The sequence below is a fragment of the Micromesistius poutassou genome (genome assembly GCF_964030765.1).
Source record: "Micromesistius poutassou genome assembly, chromosome: 18".
Taxonomy (NCBI): Eukaryota; Metazoa; Chordata; class Actinopteri; order Gadiformes; family Gadidae; genus Micromesistius; species Micromesistius poutassou.
The window spans coordinates 12114528-12132492 of NC_140288.1; the positions used below are offsets into that span (position 1 = coordinate 12114528).

The following is a 17965-nucleotide window of genomic DNA, read 5'->3' on the forward strand; positions in this document are numbered from 1 at the left end:
TAGTAGACTAATCTCCACTAGTTCATTGTGAATGAAAGGAGCAGACAAGAGTCGTCTCACTTTGCTCTTCAACAGTAGTTGAGCAGCCTGGTGGCACACAGCAGGCTCTGCACCGCGTCCACAAACAGGAAGTGGGAGCTTCTGGTCCTGGCCACGCCCTCGGGGCTCAGGCCGTCGCGCAGCGTGTCGATGAAGGTGGAGTGGAACTCGGTGTCGGGGCTGAGCTCGGCCGAGAAGGCCGCGCTGCCCTCGGCCATCTGCAGCTTCTGGCTGCGCTGGGCCCCCAGGAGGTACAGGCTCCAGTGGCCCCCGGGGACCGGGGCGGGGCCGTGGTGCTCACAGGCCTGGGGGGGGGGGGGCAGAGTGGGCGGTGGATGAGGAGGGCACCGGAACACGACGCTAATCATGAGGCTCTGTCCTGTTATTCTTTCGATTTCGCATACACTTGTTTTCTAAATGTGCAGACGTTTTCCCTCGAGCGCCATGTTACCCACCACGTGTTTGTCTCACCTGTAGGACCATATAATCGCCTCCACACCTGGCGTTCCACTGGCTCCAGGAGAAGGCCACGGCGGAGGCCTGCAGGGCCATCTGTTCGTAGGCCGTGTGCTCGCTCAGAGGGTCCTGGGAAGAACCACAGGGTCAGGGGAGTGTTGAGGACGTTACGACCAGGGGGAGAACAGTGCTGGGTTTGATTCCCAAACCGATGTCTTACCTTACCCTACCTCACCCATCGAGCTGTCTCCAGTCACTCAACTTCAGATTCACTTTGCACGTCTTTCAATAAGATCTCATTTGATAGAGCGTGCTGAACCTGTTCTCATTAACCCTATCTATGATCAGTCCATCCCCCAGGAAGAACCTGACACGATGGCTCCCTGAGGCCTGGAATGGAGTGTCACCAACTTCACCTTTCAGGTTAGGGTGGGAGAGGCTACAAAACAGTGTCAAAACAACTCCTGTCTCCTGCTCCAGTCTGTCTGTCTCCAGCTCCAGTCTCCTGCTCCAGTCTGTCTGTCTCCAGTCTTCCTCCAGTCTGTCTGTCACCAGTCTGTCTGTCTCCAGTCTGTCTCCAGCTCCAGTCTGTCTGTCTCCAGTCTGTCTGTCTCCAGTCTGTCTCCAGTCTGTCTCCAGTCTGTCTGTCTCCAGTCTTCCTCCAGTCTGTCTGTCAGCAGTCTGTCTCCAGCTCCAGTCCGTTGAGGTCATCCTGTAGTTCTCACAGGGCCCACCTTGCCACAGGAGCGGACGTATCGGTCCGTGTGTTCGTTAACGAAGAGGTTGAGGCCGGCGTTGGCCATGGCCTTTCTCAGGGCCCCGCAGCCCATCCAGCGACCCTGCAGGTGGGAGAGGACCCCCTGCTGCTCCACCTGCAGCATGCACTGGTGCCCCTGCAACGCACGTTACCACATGCTAACACACGCTAATGCACGTTAACTCAGGTTAACACATGCTAACACACGCTTACACACACTAACACACGCTGAAACCCGCTAATTCACTCTAACACACGCTAACACACGCTTACACACATTATCGAGCGCTAACATGCGCTAACACGCACTAACACATGCTAACACACGCTAACACGGGCTAACACGCACTAACACATGCTAACACACGCTAACACACGTTAATCATGATCGTACTCAGGTCAATCCAGCTTTGGGACAAAATTGTTCTTCACTAGATGTTATAATTTTTTTATTACTGGGAGTGATTATTTAGATCCATAAATAATTGCTATTTGATTAAGGAAACTTGGTGTGAAGGAGTGTGAGTGAGCTAATGTCTTCACTCAGCTACATTCGACCAAGAGGTCCTTTAATGAACCATTCCAAAACAGTGCACTATTAGGGGACATTTGTTTTGAAGGTGAAGGTGAAGGTGGTAGTCTCCCCCCCCCCCCCCCCACCTGGACGGTGATGCTGAGGGCGATGAGCGCTGAGCTGACGCTGAGCCGCGCTGAGTCGGGCCCCAGCGGCTGCAGGGTCCAGGCCTCCAGGGGCAGCAGGACGTACGTCTCCTGCAGCAGCACGAAGGCCCGGAAGGAGTCCATCCTGAAGGAGACCTGGACCTGGTCAGCCTGGTACGACACGCCGCTGACGCCCGCCGTCGTCCACTGGTTGGCTGAACAGTCAGTCAGTCAACAGTCAGTGTGTATATGCATATGATTCATACATATGATTCATTCATACTAAATCACTCCAGTTTAATGGTGAATGTTAAATGCACCGCATTTATACTGCCCTTTTCTATCCAGTGGCCACTCAAAGCGCTTTACAACACTGCCTAACATTCACCCATTCATGCACACACTCACACACCGACGGCGGTGTCAGCCACGCAAGACGACAGCCAGCTCGTCGGGGGCAGTCAGGGTGAGGGGTCTTGCTCAGGGACCCCTCACCACTCCAGCCAGGGATCGAACTAGCAACCTTCCAGATACCAGCCAACCCACTCTACCTCCTGGGGCACATGACGCACCGTGAGAAGAGGCTTGGGATGAAAGCATTTAGTACAAGTGACTAAATGTAGCCAGCGAGATACGCGCCGTATAACGCCCACTTGGGCCGACCACATGGGGTTCCCAGCGGGACCCTACCTGTGGGGTCCCAGAGGGCCACGTGGGGGGCCTTTAGGAGCAGGACGTGGTCGGGCACGGTGAGGGACAGCCCCACGGGGTCCGGGGCCCCGGGGTAGGAGTCTGGCGGGGTCCCGGAGCCCTCCTCTGGGTAGGGGAGAGCCTCCAGGCCCCTCTCAAGCACCTGGGGGAGACACAGGCCGTCCTGGGTTAACCGCTGCTTGGTACTGTTGGCTAGGTGCTTCTACTCACTAGTCAACTGGTTTGTATTGCATCTTCCTGGCTACTCTCAGGTACTTTATGTACAGACTCACTCTCCTGGGCCATTTAACTTGATCAGATGAACAACAGCACATCAAAATCGGCACACGAAGGCAGATTAAGAGAACCCATGTTGTAAAAATCGTGCTTTGGCTCCGCCTGCGCTGTGGAGGTTCTCCTTGAGGATCAGGGAGCGGAGCAGTAGGACTTGCTGTGGGCGTCACAGGCTCCTGAACTGTGGTGTGGAGGCCTTCATGCTCTGCTCTGGTCCTCTACTGAGAGGCTCTGCTCTGGTCCTCTACTGAGAGGCTCTGCTCTGGTCCTCTACTGAGAGGCTCTGCTCTGGTCCTCTACTGAGAGGCTCTGCCCTGGTCCTCTACTGAGAGGCTCTGCTCTGGTCCTCTACTGAGAGGCTCTGCTCTGGTCCTCTACTGAGAGGCTCTGCCCTGGTCCTCTACTGAGAGGCTCTGCTCTGGTCCTCTACTGAGAGGCTCTGCTCTGGTCCTCTACTGAGAGGCTCTGCTCTGGTCCTCTACTGAGAGGCTGCAGAGTGTGGTTCCACCTGTCGGAGCTCCCAGCCCCTGGCCGGGCTGGCCTGCGGCGGGAGGCGGAACACGTCGCAGTAGTAGACTCCGCCCAGGGGCGTGTACCGGTGCAGGTCCACCGCCATCGCCGCGGCTACAGCCTCCACGATGTCAGGCTCCTCGGGTCCAGCTGGTGCCTCCTCGCCTACCAGGAGGAGACAGAGAGAGAGAGAGAGAGAGAGAGAGAGAGAGAGAGAGAGAGAGAGAGAGAGAGAGAGAGAGAGAGAGAGAGAGAGAGAGAGAGACTTTGTCCTCACCACTGTTTTACTATTTACACCACACACCCTTCATCCCCAGTGACTGACAGTGAATTTGAGATCAACTTAATGTCAGTAAGGAGTCTGGGTTCCCCGGGTGTACGTTGATCTGTACCTGCTTCCATCTGTGTCTGGTCCTCCTCTTCCTCCACGGGCCTGGTGCTGCTGCTCCTATCTGACCGGACGCTCCCCGCACTCTGAGGGACACACACACGCGCACACACACACAGACACACAGGCACGCACGCACACACAAAACACACACACAGACACACAGGCATGCACGCACACACAAAACACACACACACACACACACACACAGACACACACACACACATATACAGTATATATAAATACACGCACGCACACACACACACACACACACACACACACACACACACACACACACATATATATATATATATATATATATATATATATATATATATATATAAATACACACGCACACAGACACACACACAACCACGCGAACACACACACACACACACATACACATACAGTATAAATGCAATAGAACGTACGTGGCTGAGTGCCCAGACCTGACAGGACCTCACCTTCCTCCCGACAGACCCCTGAGCCGACCGCACCTCCTCCTCTGTCCCGTGGGTAGGGCTCTCTTCCTTCCCCACCCCTCTTCCTCCTCCTTCGCCTTCTCCTCCTTCCCCTCCTTCTCCTCCTTCTTCTCCTCCATCTCCCGTCTCCCCCTGGTCGGGTGACCCTGGTTTGGAGGAGGGCTCCTTCTCTCCTCTGGACGTCCTGGGAGACGACAGAAGGAACCAGTAGCCGGTGAGCTTGGTTTAGCTAGTTGGTTTAAAGCGGTTGGAGCAGAAGACTACTGTTGTGGGAGCTGTATTACTAGCAGCAAATTGTACATTATTTACTATACTACTAGCAATCTCAATTCAACGAGTCTAGTGATGATTAGTAAAACTGTACAGTATTTTGTCTGCGGTTGTGATTACCCAGGTCATCTTTGATTTGTATTTTAATCAAAGGTTTGGATATTCCGACTCATTCAAGGGTTCTAATTTATTTCGATTAATTTCTACAGTGAAAACATAAAAGCTCTAACATAACACATAAGAGATTATGCAGTCACCAAAACCATGTTAAATTATGAATTTCATATCTTCAATTCCAGTAACCAGTTTGTCTTTACAGCTTTTGTTATTCTCTGCATTATATTGACCATTAAGAGGAAGTCAGCAGCAATCATTTCCACACAGGAATTTCCCACATGTAATTATTCATCTGAGCATCATTGTGACCACACTGTGGTTTAGCTGTGGTTGACATAATGGCATACGGCTTTACTGTAAACCAAACCTACAGTGTCACAACAGAACACATGAGGACATAAAGTAACCACTAAATAAATAAACAGTTATCACAGCACACCTGCCAAAAAGCATTCCAGGAGATTACCTCATGTAGACAATGAGGCAACGCCAGAGTGCTGTCATCAAGACAAACCACACCCATCCAACTCTCAACAACCTCACTATGCAATATGTTCAAGTGTAATAGTAGTATTAGAAACAGTTTAACTAGGAGTAGTTGGAACAGTACAGTGGTCAGTGTGGCCTGATGGTGGTAGTAACAGTAGTAGGGTTAGTGATGGTGGTAGTAACAGTAGTAGGGTTAGTGATGGTGGTAGTAACAGTAGTAGGGTTAGTGATGGTGGTAGTAACAGTAGTAGGGTTAGTGATGGAGGTGGTAACAGTAGTAGGGTTAGTGATGGTGGTAGTAACAGTAGTAGGGTTAGTGATGGTGGTAGTAACAGTAGTAGGGTTAGTGACGGAGGTGGTAACAGTAGTAGGGTTAGTGACGGAGGTGGTAACAGTAGTAGGGTTAGTGACGGAGGTGGTAACAGTAGAACTAGCAGTAATGGGGTTAGTGACGGAGGCAGTAGTGACAGTAGAACGGGGGTTAGTGACGGTGTGACGGGAGGGTCAGGAGGAGGACCTGCCGCTGACGGGCCGCTCCCCCAGGGCGGTGAGCCTGGCGCGGGGAGACAGGTGGTCGTAGCGGGTGTGGAGGATCCGCAGGGCCACGTCACTCAGGGCCAGCAGCTTGGGGAGCTCGAAGGCCAGGCCGGCCTCCTCGAAGTGGAAGCCCTTAAACCTGGAAACAGACACAGAGGAGGACCGCAGCAATGACATGTATGTTCCCATTCGGCCGTTTAGCAGACACTACAACCCAAAGCGCCTGACGGTGAATTCATTATTATTTATTAGAAGCACGCTGGGTACGCACCGCGGGTTCTTGTTGAGGTTGGCCCAGACACACAGGGTGACCTGGTCGTCCCTGACAACCGTCGCCATGTTGCCCGACTCGATGTCGATGTCCGAGCTAGCGTGCTAGGAGGAAACACAACGAATGAACGGACACAGTCAAACAACACGGTGACGGAGTGTGTGACTGGGTAAGCGTGTGAATGAGTGAGTGAGTGAGAAAATCTGCACTCACACAAATCGGTGTGTGTTAGTGTGTGTGTGTGTGTGTGTGTGTGCGTGTGTGTGTGTGTGTGCACGCCTCTGTGAAGTGGTTCATCCACCTTACGTTGAGGACCTCCTGGGCGATGAGGAGGTGCTTGTGGTGCACCAGGTCCTGTAGACAGTGGATGTGGTCCAGGAGCCTCTGGCACTCCTCCTCTTGCTCCACCTCCTGCGCCTCCTCCTGCTCCTCCTCCAGGGCCTCTATCAGCTGGGGAGAAGGATGCTCCTTCATGCCTGACCTCTACCCCGGCCCCCGCCTTCTCTTAAGATGCAGGGCTGTCTAGCAGTGAGCCAGGGCACTGTTGACTCCCAGCTGAACGGCTCTGGGTTCAATCCCCAGTGTCCCCAATACACCTGTAGGCACGCCCTAACCCCTCGCTGCTCAGTGATAACATGTCTCTTTAAAAGATGGCCTCTAAATGATCACATGGTTCAGCTATTCAGCAGATACTGTTCCAAAGTTACCTGCAGAGATGAATCCCATTAATTCATCATTAATTATTAATATTAGAGCCAGGGCCGTAGCCAGGGTATGTGAAAATAGTGAGGTCGGGCCGGCGGTTTGCAGCTTCAGTCGCGGGGGTTCAGTTTTGTTCGGGGGGGGGGGGGGGGGGTGGGTGGGTGGTGTGTGCTCGGCTACCCCATGCACAAACAGATATCACACACGGCGGACACAAAGTTACAAATTTACTCATCTCAGAGAATTTCTCATTTTGTGTTTAGTGTCTAATAACATTTTTATCTCTAGAGAAATGACCGAGGTCCAGACCTCGTGACCTCATCGCTGACTACGCCCATGGCGGTGGGGGGGGGGGGGGTGTGGACATTGGGATTCAAAGTGCTGGACCTCTGGGCTGGGTGTGGAGCACCCTACCCATGGCACGCTCCTGCCCACCCAGCAACGCCCTCTCTCTCACCTGCAGGGCGAGGGAGCACTGCCGCAGGGCCGGGGCGGGGTCCACCTCGGGGTCCTCCCTCCAGAGGCTGACGTACGTGTTCACTTCCTGGGTCTGGGAGGGGTCGGGTCGGCCGTCACACCGCATGAACCTATCCCACTGGACACACGGGACGGCATGACTCTCTCTCTCTCTCTCCCCCTCCCTCCCCTCCCTCTCTCTCTCTCCCCTCCCCTCCCTCTCTCTCACTCACTCACTCACACTCACCTTCGCTTTCTCTCTGGTGTCAGCGAGCCATCTCTTGACTGCAGCTTGGTTTTTCTCCAGAAGATGGCGCACTTCGTTCAGCTCTTCTTCTCTGCGTTCTCGGTCCTTTTGGAGGGTTGGCAACAAATAAACTTATATTATTACCATGGAAATGGATTTAATGAGTGTTTTTAAATATTTATCGGCTACCCCACGCACAAACAGATGTCACACACGGCGGACACAAAGTTACAAATTTACTCATCTCAGAGAATTTCTCATTTTGTGTTTAGTGTCTAATTACATTTTTATCTTCTAGAGAATTGACCGAGGTCCAGACCTCGTGACCTCATCGCTGACTACGCCCATGGCGGGGGGGGGGGGGGGGGGGGGGGTGTGGACAATGGGATTCAAAGTGCTGGACCTCTGGGCTGGGTGTGGAACACCCTAACCATGACACGTTCCTGCCCACCCAGCATATATATATATATATATATATATATAATTTTATATTTCTATACTTTGACGAGGGACGCTATAAATAAGCAGGTGTTTCAGTACGCTAAGTGCACATCATCAGTCATCCACTGGCCTTTGCCTCCAGTCTCTCCGTCCCCTCCTGCTCTCTCCTCTCCCGCTCCAGCCGCTCCTGCCGCTCCTGCTCCCCCTGGAGACGTGCCGTCTCTGCAACACAAACACAGTCCCCAACAGTGACCCCCAGACCAGTGGTTCTCAAACTCTTTCCACTAGTGTACCCCCCCTCTGAGATATTTCTTCAGCTGTGTAGTACCCCGTTCACCGGCACAAAACATTCTTGGGAGAGAAAATAATAAAAAATGAACATAAGTAATGTATGTTGAGTTTTATTTGGCATTGTAAACGTGAATATTATAAGGTTGCAAATACTGACAATTAAGTGAGAAACATGGGCCTGTGCTTCATACAACTGTTGCCCAATTTTCTCCCCACAAAAGAAGCAGACCACCAGGGGAGGGCCAGAGCATGTAGAGGTGAATCCCACGGAAATATATTCTTCCTAAGACGAAGACCACATTTTGGTGTTTCTGGATGCGCTTTCAATTCCACAGATTCTCCTTTCTCCTTGTTCTAGATTTTCATTTCAACCAATTTTTTTTTGATTTTCTATCGTCTACCTTTCAGAATTCAAACTCGCTCAGGGTGAAACAAAAAGGATAGTTAGCTTTTTAATTTAATTTCATTTAAATTTTTTCTTATCTTCTGAGTACCCCCTGCAGGACGCCACAGTACCCCTAGGGGTACGCGTACCCCCCCCCACACCCTCCAGACACCGGTCTGGAGGGGGGCTCCGACGAGGGGAGAGGATAGGTACCTTCCTCCTGAAGCCTCCTCCTCTCCTCCTCCTTCTGGAGCCGTCCTCTCTCCGCCTTGGCCTCCTTGCTCTCCTTTGCACCCTTGGCTGATCCCTTGGCTGATCCCTTGGCTGATCCCTTGGCTGATCCCTTGGACCCTTGGGCTGACTTTTTGGCCGACTTTGACACAAAACCTTTTAGTGTCAGTATACATGGCGACACATCAACGGAGGTCAAAAACGATGTTAATCTTGTGAGGGAATTTTTTTTTTTAATTGACGACCACTGTTGCCAAATTGGGCGGGAAATCTGGCCCAATCTGGCAACACTGCTGACCAAGTTGGACGTTTTTACATAGACTGACATAACACTTATTTATACTTTCGAAACTTTTAATTGTTTGCATTGATAGTGGTTGGTAAGAAAGTAAAACTACAAAAAGACCTCCATTAAAGGCCTACGTTAACCATGACAGCTTGTATTCGTACAATAATGAGCGTTTTTTCTCACCATCTTCTCACCAACTGTTATCAACGTCTGTAGCGTCCCGGGTGCCATGGATACCGCGCATGCGCTGTCAGCCCGACCGTGACCGGTTGCCAGTGGTTGCCAGATTGGCAGGGAAATCTGGGCCCAATCTGGCAACCTTGCCGGTGGCCTACGTCAGCAGCCGGGGCCACGCCCCGCGGAAACGGTAAACAGCCTCCTCGTAAATTACTTTCAGCTTCAGCTTCTAAACAAGAGGACGAGGACTATCACAGGATTACCGGGTTTATTTTTTAATTTTTTTTGCTTGCTGTGAAGTCCTCATAGAAAGAGATAAAAGTAATTATGATATGTCACTGAAATGTTTTCAGACACGTGCGTCATTAGCTAATGTCACACCGCGCTAAACACTGAGGGTGTGTTTGACCCCCTGGGGGACTGTGTGTACAATACATACTGTATGTACACACAATACATACTGTATGTACACACAGGTGGATACTATTTAACTTTAGCGTTCCTCCTTTCGTTGACCTTGTCTGCATAACCAGGTGAACCCCGTTCTTCCGATCTGTCGTTCTGTACTTATGTATGTATTGACCTTTGTTGTGTTCTCAGCGGTGTGAACCTCTCCCCCCTCCCCAACATGGCCAACCCCCTCCGGTCAGAGGTGATCGCACTCTACAAGCACGTACGTTTAGGTGTTTACACCACTGAGACACGTGTGATGACAACACAGCAGAACTGTCAATCGCTGAAACCATCTCCATGTGTCTGTCAGTCTGTCTGTCTGTCTCATGACGACACATGTGATGATAACACAACGGAACTTCATTCCCTGAAAACCATCTCCATGCGTCTGTTTTCTTCCTCTCTTCAAGTTGCTGTATCTCGGACGCGATTACCCCAAAGGAGCGACTTATTTCAAGGAACGACTGCATCACGCCTTCATGAAAAACAAGGACGTGACCGACCCCGAGAAGATCAGGACCCTTGTGAAGAGGGGAGAGTTCGTCATCAAGGAGCTGGAGGCGCTCTACTTCTTAAGGAAATACCGCTCCATGAAGCACCGTTACTATAACGAGCATGAAAAGTGATTGACAATAGGCCTGCGTTCTTATCAAGTGAGTTAGGCCCATATATTCAGTACAAGTTATACAACGGGACATATCTCAACGTTCAACACTTACCGTTTGTTCTCCAAACACCATATGCCTTTATTGTTACCCCCAAATGATAATTGATAGGTCAGGGAAAGATTACGTATGAGAGCAAGATGCTCTCATACACACCATGTCCCCCTGCTCACTCTTGCTGCAGCGTAGACATTATGAATTCATTCCACATTCACTGTGGGTTACACTTCCACAATAACATCACAGCCATACTGTAATTATTATGACAATTCCTCGTAATTCTCATTTTCGTTCCGTGCAAATGCTGATGCCAACACTATGATTATTTTAAACTTGACCGAAGGCCTACGGGTGTATATTGTTTCATTGTAGATACAATTGTAAATACATAGACACGGATTGGTCCTTCGATGCCTGTCGCTATGTAAAGCATATTTAAATGTTTTGTGTCCCGTGGTGCAATAAATAATTATTTTGTAATTTGCTCGACGATATTTATTCTATTAACTTAATGATTTTTTTACACACATTATCAAAACTATCCTTCCGATGTGATGTTACTGTCCTATAACATCAGGTCGTAGCATGTCCTTTGGTCAAGTCCAGCTCGACGTCAGAAAAAGCCAAGTTTGTGTTTCCCATCTTCCTCGCTTCGTTCTTTGTGAGGTCGAAGTTTCTCGTCCGGCCAGCAACCTTTGTACAGAGAGAACACAGCCAGAAATCAGAGGTCAGATGCAGTTATGAAATCCCCATAGACTCGGTGTCATGAATAGCTGCACGGTGTCTGTGGTGGAGGGTTACCTTCTCCTTGAAGAATCTGAAGACGTGATAGGACGTCGTGTCTTCTTTCATCAGCGTCAGCCGAGAATCAACGTTCACCTTCCAGCCCCCTGTTTCAGGAGAGAAATGCAAGTCATGAACAATAGGCAAACAAATTCAGTACCAATGCAAACCATTTATATTGTTAATTTAATCTACTGCAAATCGGAAGAAATACAGTTCTTTTTAGTGTTAGGTGTTTTAATTAGCCTGGTTCCAGTCTTGAGGAGGGGTGTCTTGTTTGTACCTGATAGTAGACTAACGATCACGCCCACTGTCAGGGCTGTGAGGGTTCCTATTGGGCTGAAGTACATGTAGGACACAGAGTACCAGCTGTCCGCCAGCAGAGGCCTGCCAGTTCAAAGGAGGAATAAGAAAAACAGGTGGCATTATTTTGCAAAAAGGTTTGAGCATGATTAGGGATCATTAACACTAAATCAGGTTACAAAAACCAGCCTCACATACAGTGATAAAAAAAATAGTGAAAAAAACAGCGGCAATCAAGTCAACACTGAATCAAGAGATATTTTGCTGAACAACTAGGTCATTCCGTTTTCTTTCTCTTCTAGATGTAGAATTTTGCACACATGTTCGATTATATTTCCAGTTATCTCTCACGTTCTGCAAACGTTCTATGGCGGAACACGGAAGAAAGTGTCAACTACATCAGTTTTTTTTTACCCTTATTTCGATTTCATGCCTTTGTTTGCATTGTTCCCTTTTGACAAGTAAAAGGTCAAACTTATTCAAGGGACACGGAGTCAAGCACATTGCTTCTATAGGCTATTGTGCTACAATATATACAGTATGTTATCCTAATGGTATGACCTGAGGACGCTGCTCTCTGGTGAGCCTGGGGTGACGCTGCTCTGTGGAGGGGGCAGGGTGGTGCTTTCTGGGGTGACGGGGCTGTGTGGAGGGGGCAGGGTGGCGCTCTCTGGGGTGACGGGGCTGTGTGGCGGGGGCAGGGTGGTACTCTCTGGGCTGAACGTGCTCTCTCTGGTGAAGGTGCTGTGTGAAGAAGGAGGCAGGGCCGTGCTGCTCCAGTTGGAGACGCCCGTGGAGAGGTTACATCCAGCCGTGCTGAGGTCCAGTGGCCTGCTCATCCCAGCGGGGGGAGGGTAGATCTGGGCTCCGATCCCCACCCACAGGGCGACCACCAGGCCCGAGAGCAGCCCCAACACGGCCCCCTGGAAGAGGAGGGGGGGGGGGGGGGGGGGGGGGAGACAAACAATGTTTTTTCCAGAAAAGTATATTGTTTTATATACTTTTATAAGCATCATGCCTCTCACATTAGTAGAGCAGAATAAAAGCTACCCACAGTTTAATGATGACTTACTTAATTAATGATGAATGATGAATTAATGATTAATGATAGTTTAATGATGACTTACTTTGGAATTAGCGAAAGGAACCAGGATGCCCAGTGTGAAGAGACCGAGCAAAGGACCGCCGATGACGCCAAAGATGGTGATGGCTGCCTGTCAGTGGAGATCACAGATCATCAGCGTCCACACACCTGCTCTGTAAACACTATGTCCTAGCCACTGAAGCTGCTGTCAAACCAGTATCACTAATAAAGCAGCTACTATTTAGCAGAAGCTATCAAGCCAAGCGCCTTACAGTCAGTTCAGATACACTACCCCGCCCCTTATCTTATAACGTGTTAGTGCAGCTCTGATGTACCTGCAGCACCCCCCCCATGAGGGAAGCGATGGCCGCCATGGCGATGCACAGAGCCCCGTACAGCAGACCTGAAACAGCACGGAGGCACGGGGGACAGGTCACAGCAGTACTTCCTGCTTACTTCCTGGATTCACATCACTTGTTTCAGTTCAGGTTCATGTTAATTATCTATGTAATACATTGTTCAAATAAATGTAATGGACTGCATTTATACAGTCTTTTCTCTAACTAGTGGCCACTCAAACAATTTACAATGTTGCCTAACATGACAACATTCACACACCGACGACGGAGTCTTCAGGTTACCAGCCAACCCGCTCTACCTCTTGAGCAGTGGCGTACTTAGCCCTTTGGGGGCTCCAGGCAAAGCTGGACGGAATTGTTGACGGGGGGGGGCAGGGGATGATGCCGTAGCGGAGTCGCGGTCGGCCGGGATTGTTGCCGGGGGGGGGGGGGGGGTCGTAGCGGAATTGCGATCAGATTTTTATAAAGACAATATAGATATGGGGAAGAAATATAACGACGGTAATTTGGGGGCCCCAAAAGGCCTCGATGGGGCCTTCTATCGGGCCTGGGGCTCCAGGCAAGTGCCTGGTTTGCCTAACAGTACAGATTTTTATAAAGACAATATAGATATGGGGAAGAAATATAACGACGGTAATTTGGGGGCCCCAAAAGGCCTCGATGGGGCCTTCTATCGGGCCTGGGGCTCCAGGCAAGTGCCTAGTTTGCCTAACAGTACGGTCCGCCCCTGCTCTTGAGCCATAGGCCGTCCCGCTGATGCTGATCTTTTTTTAGTCATATGTATTTTTAAGGGCAGAAGTTACTTACTGAGGCCTTTGGATGCCCACGACAGGTGCTTCTCTGACAGATGGATGTAAGGTCTGACCAGGTCTTCTACGGTGACCGCGGTCAAGGCGTTGATGCTGGACGAGACTGTGCTGCAACAGGGGACGTCATGCTCACGTTAAAGAGCAACCCATCACCGACATACCAACTGGAGAAACGGCGCCTCCTCTGGTGAAACACAATACTGCAGCGTTTCTAGAGATCCATCGTGAACACTAGACCTTACATCCTGCACAAAGGCTTGTGGACATCACTCTACCACCTCCAGAAGAAGAGATCTGGATTGTGAAGATCCCCAGGTGAATGGATAGCATGTAACATGAAAGACTTAAAAAAAAGTACTTAGCATTGTGTGGCATCTTATCCTAGCTATCTTTGTTGTACACAGGGAATGGGTTAACCTAGCGGTTGTTAGTGCTTGGCCCTTGGTTCCTCACTGTACCAACGGCGATATATTATTGTTTTTCTTTCTTCTGACAAATGTACTTATTGCAAGTCACTTTGGATAAAAGTGTCTGCTTAATGCCCTGAATGTGAATGCAAGACGATCGATCGACTCGTCATGTCTGAGTACGTTGCTGTGGGAGAACCTGAGCGAGCCGCTGTATGCCGCCGCCACGAACAGCCCCGGCACGCCCGGGTAGCTCCTCAGGATGTCCATCACCAGGTAGGGCATCAGCTGGGGAGGGTCACACGGGCACTGGCTCACACTCAGCATCCACGGCATACCAACGGCCCAGTGTACACAACACTCTACACCACACTAACCTTAACCTGATCATACCTAAACATATTCATCCATAACCTAACCCTAAATTCATCACTGAAACGGACCCCCATCAATCCCCAACCTATCCCGAATGATACTAAGGTTTCCCCTTAGTCATAACCTTATCTAACCCTTACCCTATCGACCCCTAGCCTAACCATAACCTTATCTAACCCTTACCCTATTGACCCCTAGTCTAACCATAACCTTATCTAACCCTTACCCTATTGACCCCTAGCCTAACCATAACCTTATCTAACCCTTATTGACCCCAAGCCTAATCATGACCTTATCTAACCCTATTGACCCTATTGACCCCTGACCTTATCTTACTTTTACCCTATCGACCCATGAATCCCTATACTAACCACTATTAATCTATTAATATCTAACCTAACCCTATCTATCCCTAACCTCACCATAAGCTGGCTGTGACCAGAAGCCTGCCCTCCAGGCCCATGCTGCAGCTGAAGGCAGCATGAGGGCAGGTGTTCCCCTGCACTGTACCTGGTCCAGAGCGGTCACCTGACCCGTGCTCCAGGGGTCACAGCTCTTATAGATGGAGTAGAGACACAGGCCCGACATCACCGAACACAGCAGCACTATCCACAGGCCAATCAGGTTGAGGTACAGAGCCCTGGCAGGGACACACAGTGCGGGGTGAGAAGTGCAGCCATTGGCATGTATTATTATATCGATCAAATGCAGAAATATAAGACTCAGTTATACACACACACACACACACACCCACACACGCGCACTCCAACAGGACTTACAGTCTGGCGTGGGTGATGGTCTTGCAGGAGAGGTACCGCTGGACCTGGGCCTGGTTGATACCGTACACGCTGACCCAGACGAAGGTCCCCCCGACGGTCAGGGTCCAGAAGGTGTGTCTCCTCAGCGGGTTCACGTCGAAGCTTCACAGACGGAGACGGAGAGCGTGAGGAGTATGGAGAGGACGAAGAGGGAGTCGAAACACGGGTCAGCTGGAGAGCTCTCATTTGATCAACTCGTTTGTACAGTTCCAGGATTCAGACACAAGCTTTGCCTCCATGAACATCATATTAACTCAAATAATGACCCCATACTTTCTGTCTACACAGAGTAACCTCAATATTTGTTACACTAGCATCTCATTTAAACAGTTAATATGTTCCTTAAATTGTGCAATATGATATTACAATTACAATTTAATAAATAAATAATAATTGAATTGTACATTCCCGACCATTCATTGGTCCACTGATTCAGCTACACTGGTGATTAGCTCGTGGCTAAGGCAGTGGCACACTCACTCCCAGAGGTTGAGCCTGCCTCCCTGCTGTGAGTGTTGGACGATGCGGTCCATCCCTCCCTGGAGAAGCACAGACCTGATGATGACGGCCATGAAGCCTGCCAGCATCACCCCCACCTACAGGACAGAAAAACAACACTATCTTCATCTGATGCTTTCATGTGCACCGTGTCCATATGTAAATGTTCCCGGAGCCTGTTCACTTTCTTTTCATCTACACTGTGGTACTTATTCACTGCAGCCGTCACTTTTCTTCAAACCTACTTGAAGTGATTAGTTATGAGGATGAACCATGGAGCGGTAAGTGGCTCAGGAGGTGAAGCGGGGTTGGCTGGTAACCCGGAAGGTTGCTAGCTCGATCCCCGGAGTGGTGTCCCTGAGCAAGGCACCTCACCCTGACTGCTCTTGACGAGCTGGCTGTCGCGTTGCATGGTTGACACCGCCGTCGGTGTGCGAATGTGTGCATGACTGGGTGAATGTCGATGAATGGCAATATTGAAGCGCTTTGAGTGGCCACTGTAAAGCACGATATAGTCAGTTTACCACAGTGCTAACTGCGATATAAATAAGTGGATATTTAACTTCCATTTTCCATCCAAGATGTTCCATTTGAGCTCAGGCCCCTGGTGATGTGAGCAGGGCGGACCAAACCTTGATGTTGTTCAGTATTCTCCTTTCATAGATTTAGTGGTGGTGAGATCATTGTGGCTAAACGTGGTCTCCTGGAACATTCCCATCACAGTGTACCGGTTGGCCTTTGTGCTATTCTTAGTCAGGTCAGTGGCTATGTCCCATTGAGCGACCCCTTCATTATCTGAGTTCTGTGTGGGAATGCCAACTCATCCAACCTTAATCTGGATCATGGTCAGCAGCACCTTGTGGCTCTTACCTGGAACACGTCCGTCCACACCACCGCCTTCAGACCGCCCTGCAAAACCACCCACAGGTGACATCATTACACGTGGGAAACCACGTCTGAACCACGGCTCAGCCAAACCTCCAGGCTGCGGTCTTGCTGAGCCAGAGAGGCGGAGCTTATGGCTTAGAAGAACCAAGCCCCTCCCCCTATGACAACACATGGTTACAGGTAACAGCTTTCTTAGGTCACTTCTTGTAAGTATTGTATTCATCCATATATGTCTGCATGACGTCTACAATAAACAGTACATATAGATATATACCACTATATATATCTGGAGATAAAAGCTGATTTAAATTATACCAAGGTGCAGTAGAATGTGCAGACAATCCCTGTGGAGATTACTGCTCCCCATAGATCCATGCCGGTCACTGAGGGGGAGAGAGAGAGAGAGAGAGAGAGAGAGAGAGAGAGATGTAGTTTAGTTCCAACAGGTAAAACCCTCATGCAGGTTGGAGTGCTCTCACATGTGCACCCACCTTGGTTCAGAGCCAGCGCGGGGGTGTAGATGACAATCCCGGTGTAGAGCACCTGTGACAGAGACAGACCATATATGGACAGACCCTCAAAGCACAGCAAGAAGGTGGATAATCCGGAGCATGGGTTGGATGTGTTGTGGTTATGTGACAGTGCTGACTCACGGTCTGAACGATGAAGAGGACGGTGCCCATCAGCCTGGTGGCTCTGTTGAAACGAAGCTCCAGGTACTGCGGGCAGACATGGCATTAGGCACATTGAGTGACAGGCTTAGGGTGTCTTGATGCATCAATGAGTCAAACCCATGTTAGTTTCAATAGAGATTGTTATATGGACAGACTGAGACCATGAATGGAACATGGAATTATATAATTGATTAATGCATGAATTTACATATTTAATGATTCATCCAGTCTGAGTATACATGTATCAAAAACTAATGAAACACTGTTGTCTTCTATCAAACGCTTTTCATTTAGTTTCTGGGTCAGAAGGACTCGCCATATTTCAACATGAATTCATTAAGTATCAGTTGGACAGAGGTTCTACTGAACAATGAACAAACCCCCATCCCTCTGCCTCTGACCCGGGGCCGCGTCCCGCAAGGACGTGCTCCACGCATGCTTCAATGTCACTCGTAGCTTAACAAACCCTTCATTCGCTATTCAGCTATTCATTCGCTCAATAGCGAATACACTGACTGGATGTCTAACCAGTAACTACAAACAGGACTTATTCTTAAGATGGTGGAAGACTACACTTTTCTTTCACCAGGACTTAAATATACAACACATGGTAGGCTATACAATACAATATTACACCATGTTGGTCTGAGAAACGCTGGACCGCACAGGG

The 17965-nt window shown here is 49.7% G+C and overlaps 3 protein-coding genes across 3 annotated transcripts in view; 1 reads left to right on the forward strand and 2 right to left on the reverse strand.

The window, feature by feature from the left end:
- Positions 1–68: 68 nt before the first annotated feature.
- On the reverse strand, positions 69–9233 carry dnai7 (dynein axonemal intermediate chain 7; the record flags this gene model as incomplete). Its single annotated transcript, XM_084483312.1, has 14 exons — positions 69–344; positions 511–624; positions 1230–1388; positions 1913–2127; positions 2603–2765; positions 3405–3571; positions 3799–3880; positions 5681–5828; positions 5961–6064; positions 7120–7212; positions 7366–7470; positions 7937–8028; positions 8696–8855; positions 9186–9233. 14 exons carry the CDS (start codon positions 9231–9233, stop codon positions 69–71), a joined length of 1926 nt encoding a protein of 641 aa, XP_084339438.1.
- A 131-nt stretch (positions 9234–9364) lies between these two features.
- lyrm5a (LYR motif containing 5a) lies at positions 9365–10753 on the forward strand. The gene is made up of 3 exons (XM_084482882.1): positions 9365–9500; positions 9780–9852; positions 10043–10753. Exons 2-3 carry the CDS (start codon positions 9808–9810, stop codon positions 10256–10258), a joined length of 261 nt encoding a protein of 86 aa, XP_084339008.1. The 5' UTR covers positions 9365–9500; positions 9780–9807; the 3' UTR covers positions 10259–10753.
- Positions 10754–10862: 109 nt separating this feature from the next.
- Positions 10863–17965, reverse strand: part of slc5a8 (solute carrier family 5 member 8) — an 8944-nt gene continuing 1841 nt past the window's right edge. The window contains exons 3-17 of the mRNA XM_084483313.1: positions 17275–17340; positions 17113–17164; positions 16937–17004; positions 16604–16642; positions 15716–15831; positions 15197–15337; positions 14928–15057; positions 14242–14330; positions 13634–13743; positions 12803–12870; positions 12511–12597; positions 11936–12306; positions 11364–11467; positions 11099–11187; positions 10863–10990 (exon numbers count right to left, since the gene is read on the reverse strand). Of these exons, the coding sequence (XP_084339439.1) occupies positions 10871–10990; positions 11099–11187; positions 11364–11467; positions 11936–12306; positions 12511–12597; positions 12803–12870; positions 13634–13743; positions 14242–14330; positions 14928–15057; positions 15197–15337; positions 15716–15831; positions 16604–16642; positions 16937–17004; positions 17113–17164; positions 17275–17340 (1650 nt within the window). The 3' untranslated portion in view covers positions 10863–10870. The remainder of the gene's footprint in view (positions 10991–11098; positions 11188–11363; positions 11468–11935; positions 12307–12510; positions 12598–12802; positions 12871–13633; positions 13744–14241; positions 14331–14927; positions 15058–15196; positions 15338–15715; positions 15832–16603; positions 16643–16936; positions 17005–17112; positions 17165–17274; positions 17341–17965) is intronic.

What these genes read in the sequence shown, in the direction of transcription:
- lyrm5a (XM_084482882.1), top strand. Translation starts at nt 9,808, where the DNA reads ATGGCCAACCCCCTCCGGTCAGAGGTGATCGCACTCTACAAGCAC. An exon ending in TGATCGCACTCTACAAGCAC is followed by an intron (nt 9,853 to 10,042) that starts GTACGTTTAGGT and finishes CCTCTCTTCAAG; the next exon opens with TTGCTGTATCTCGGACGCGA.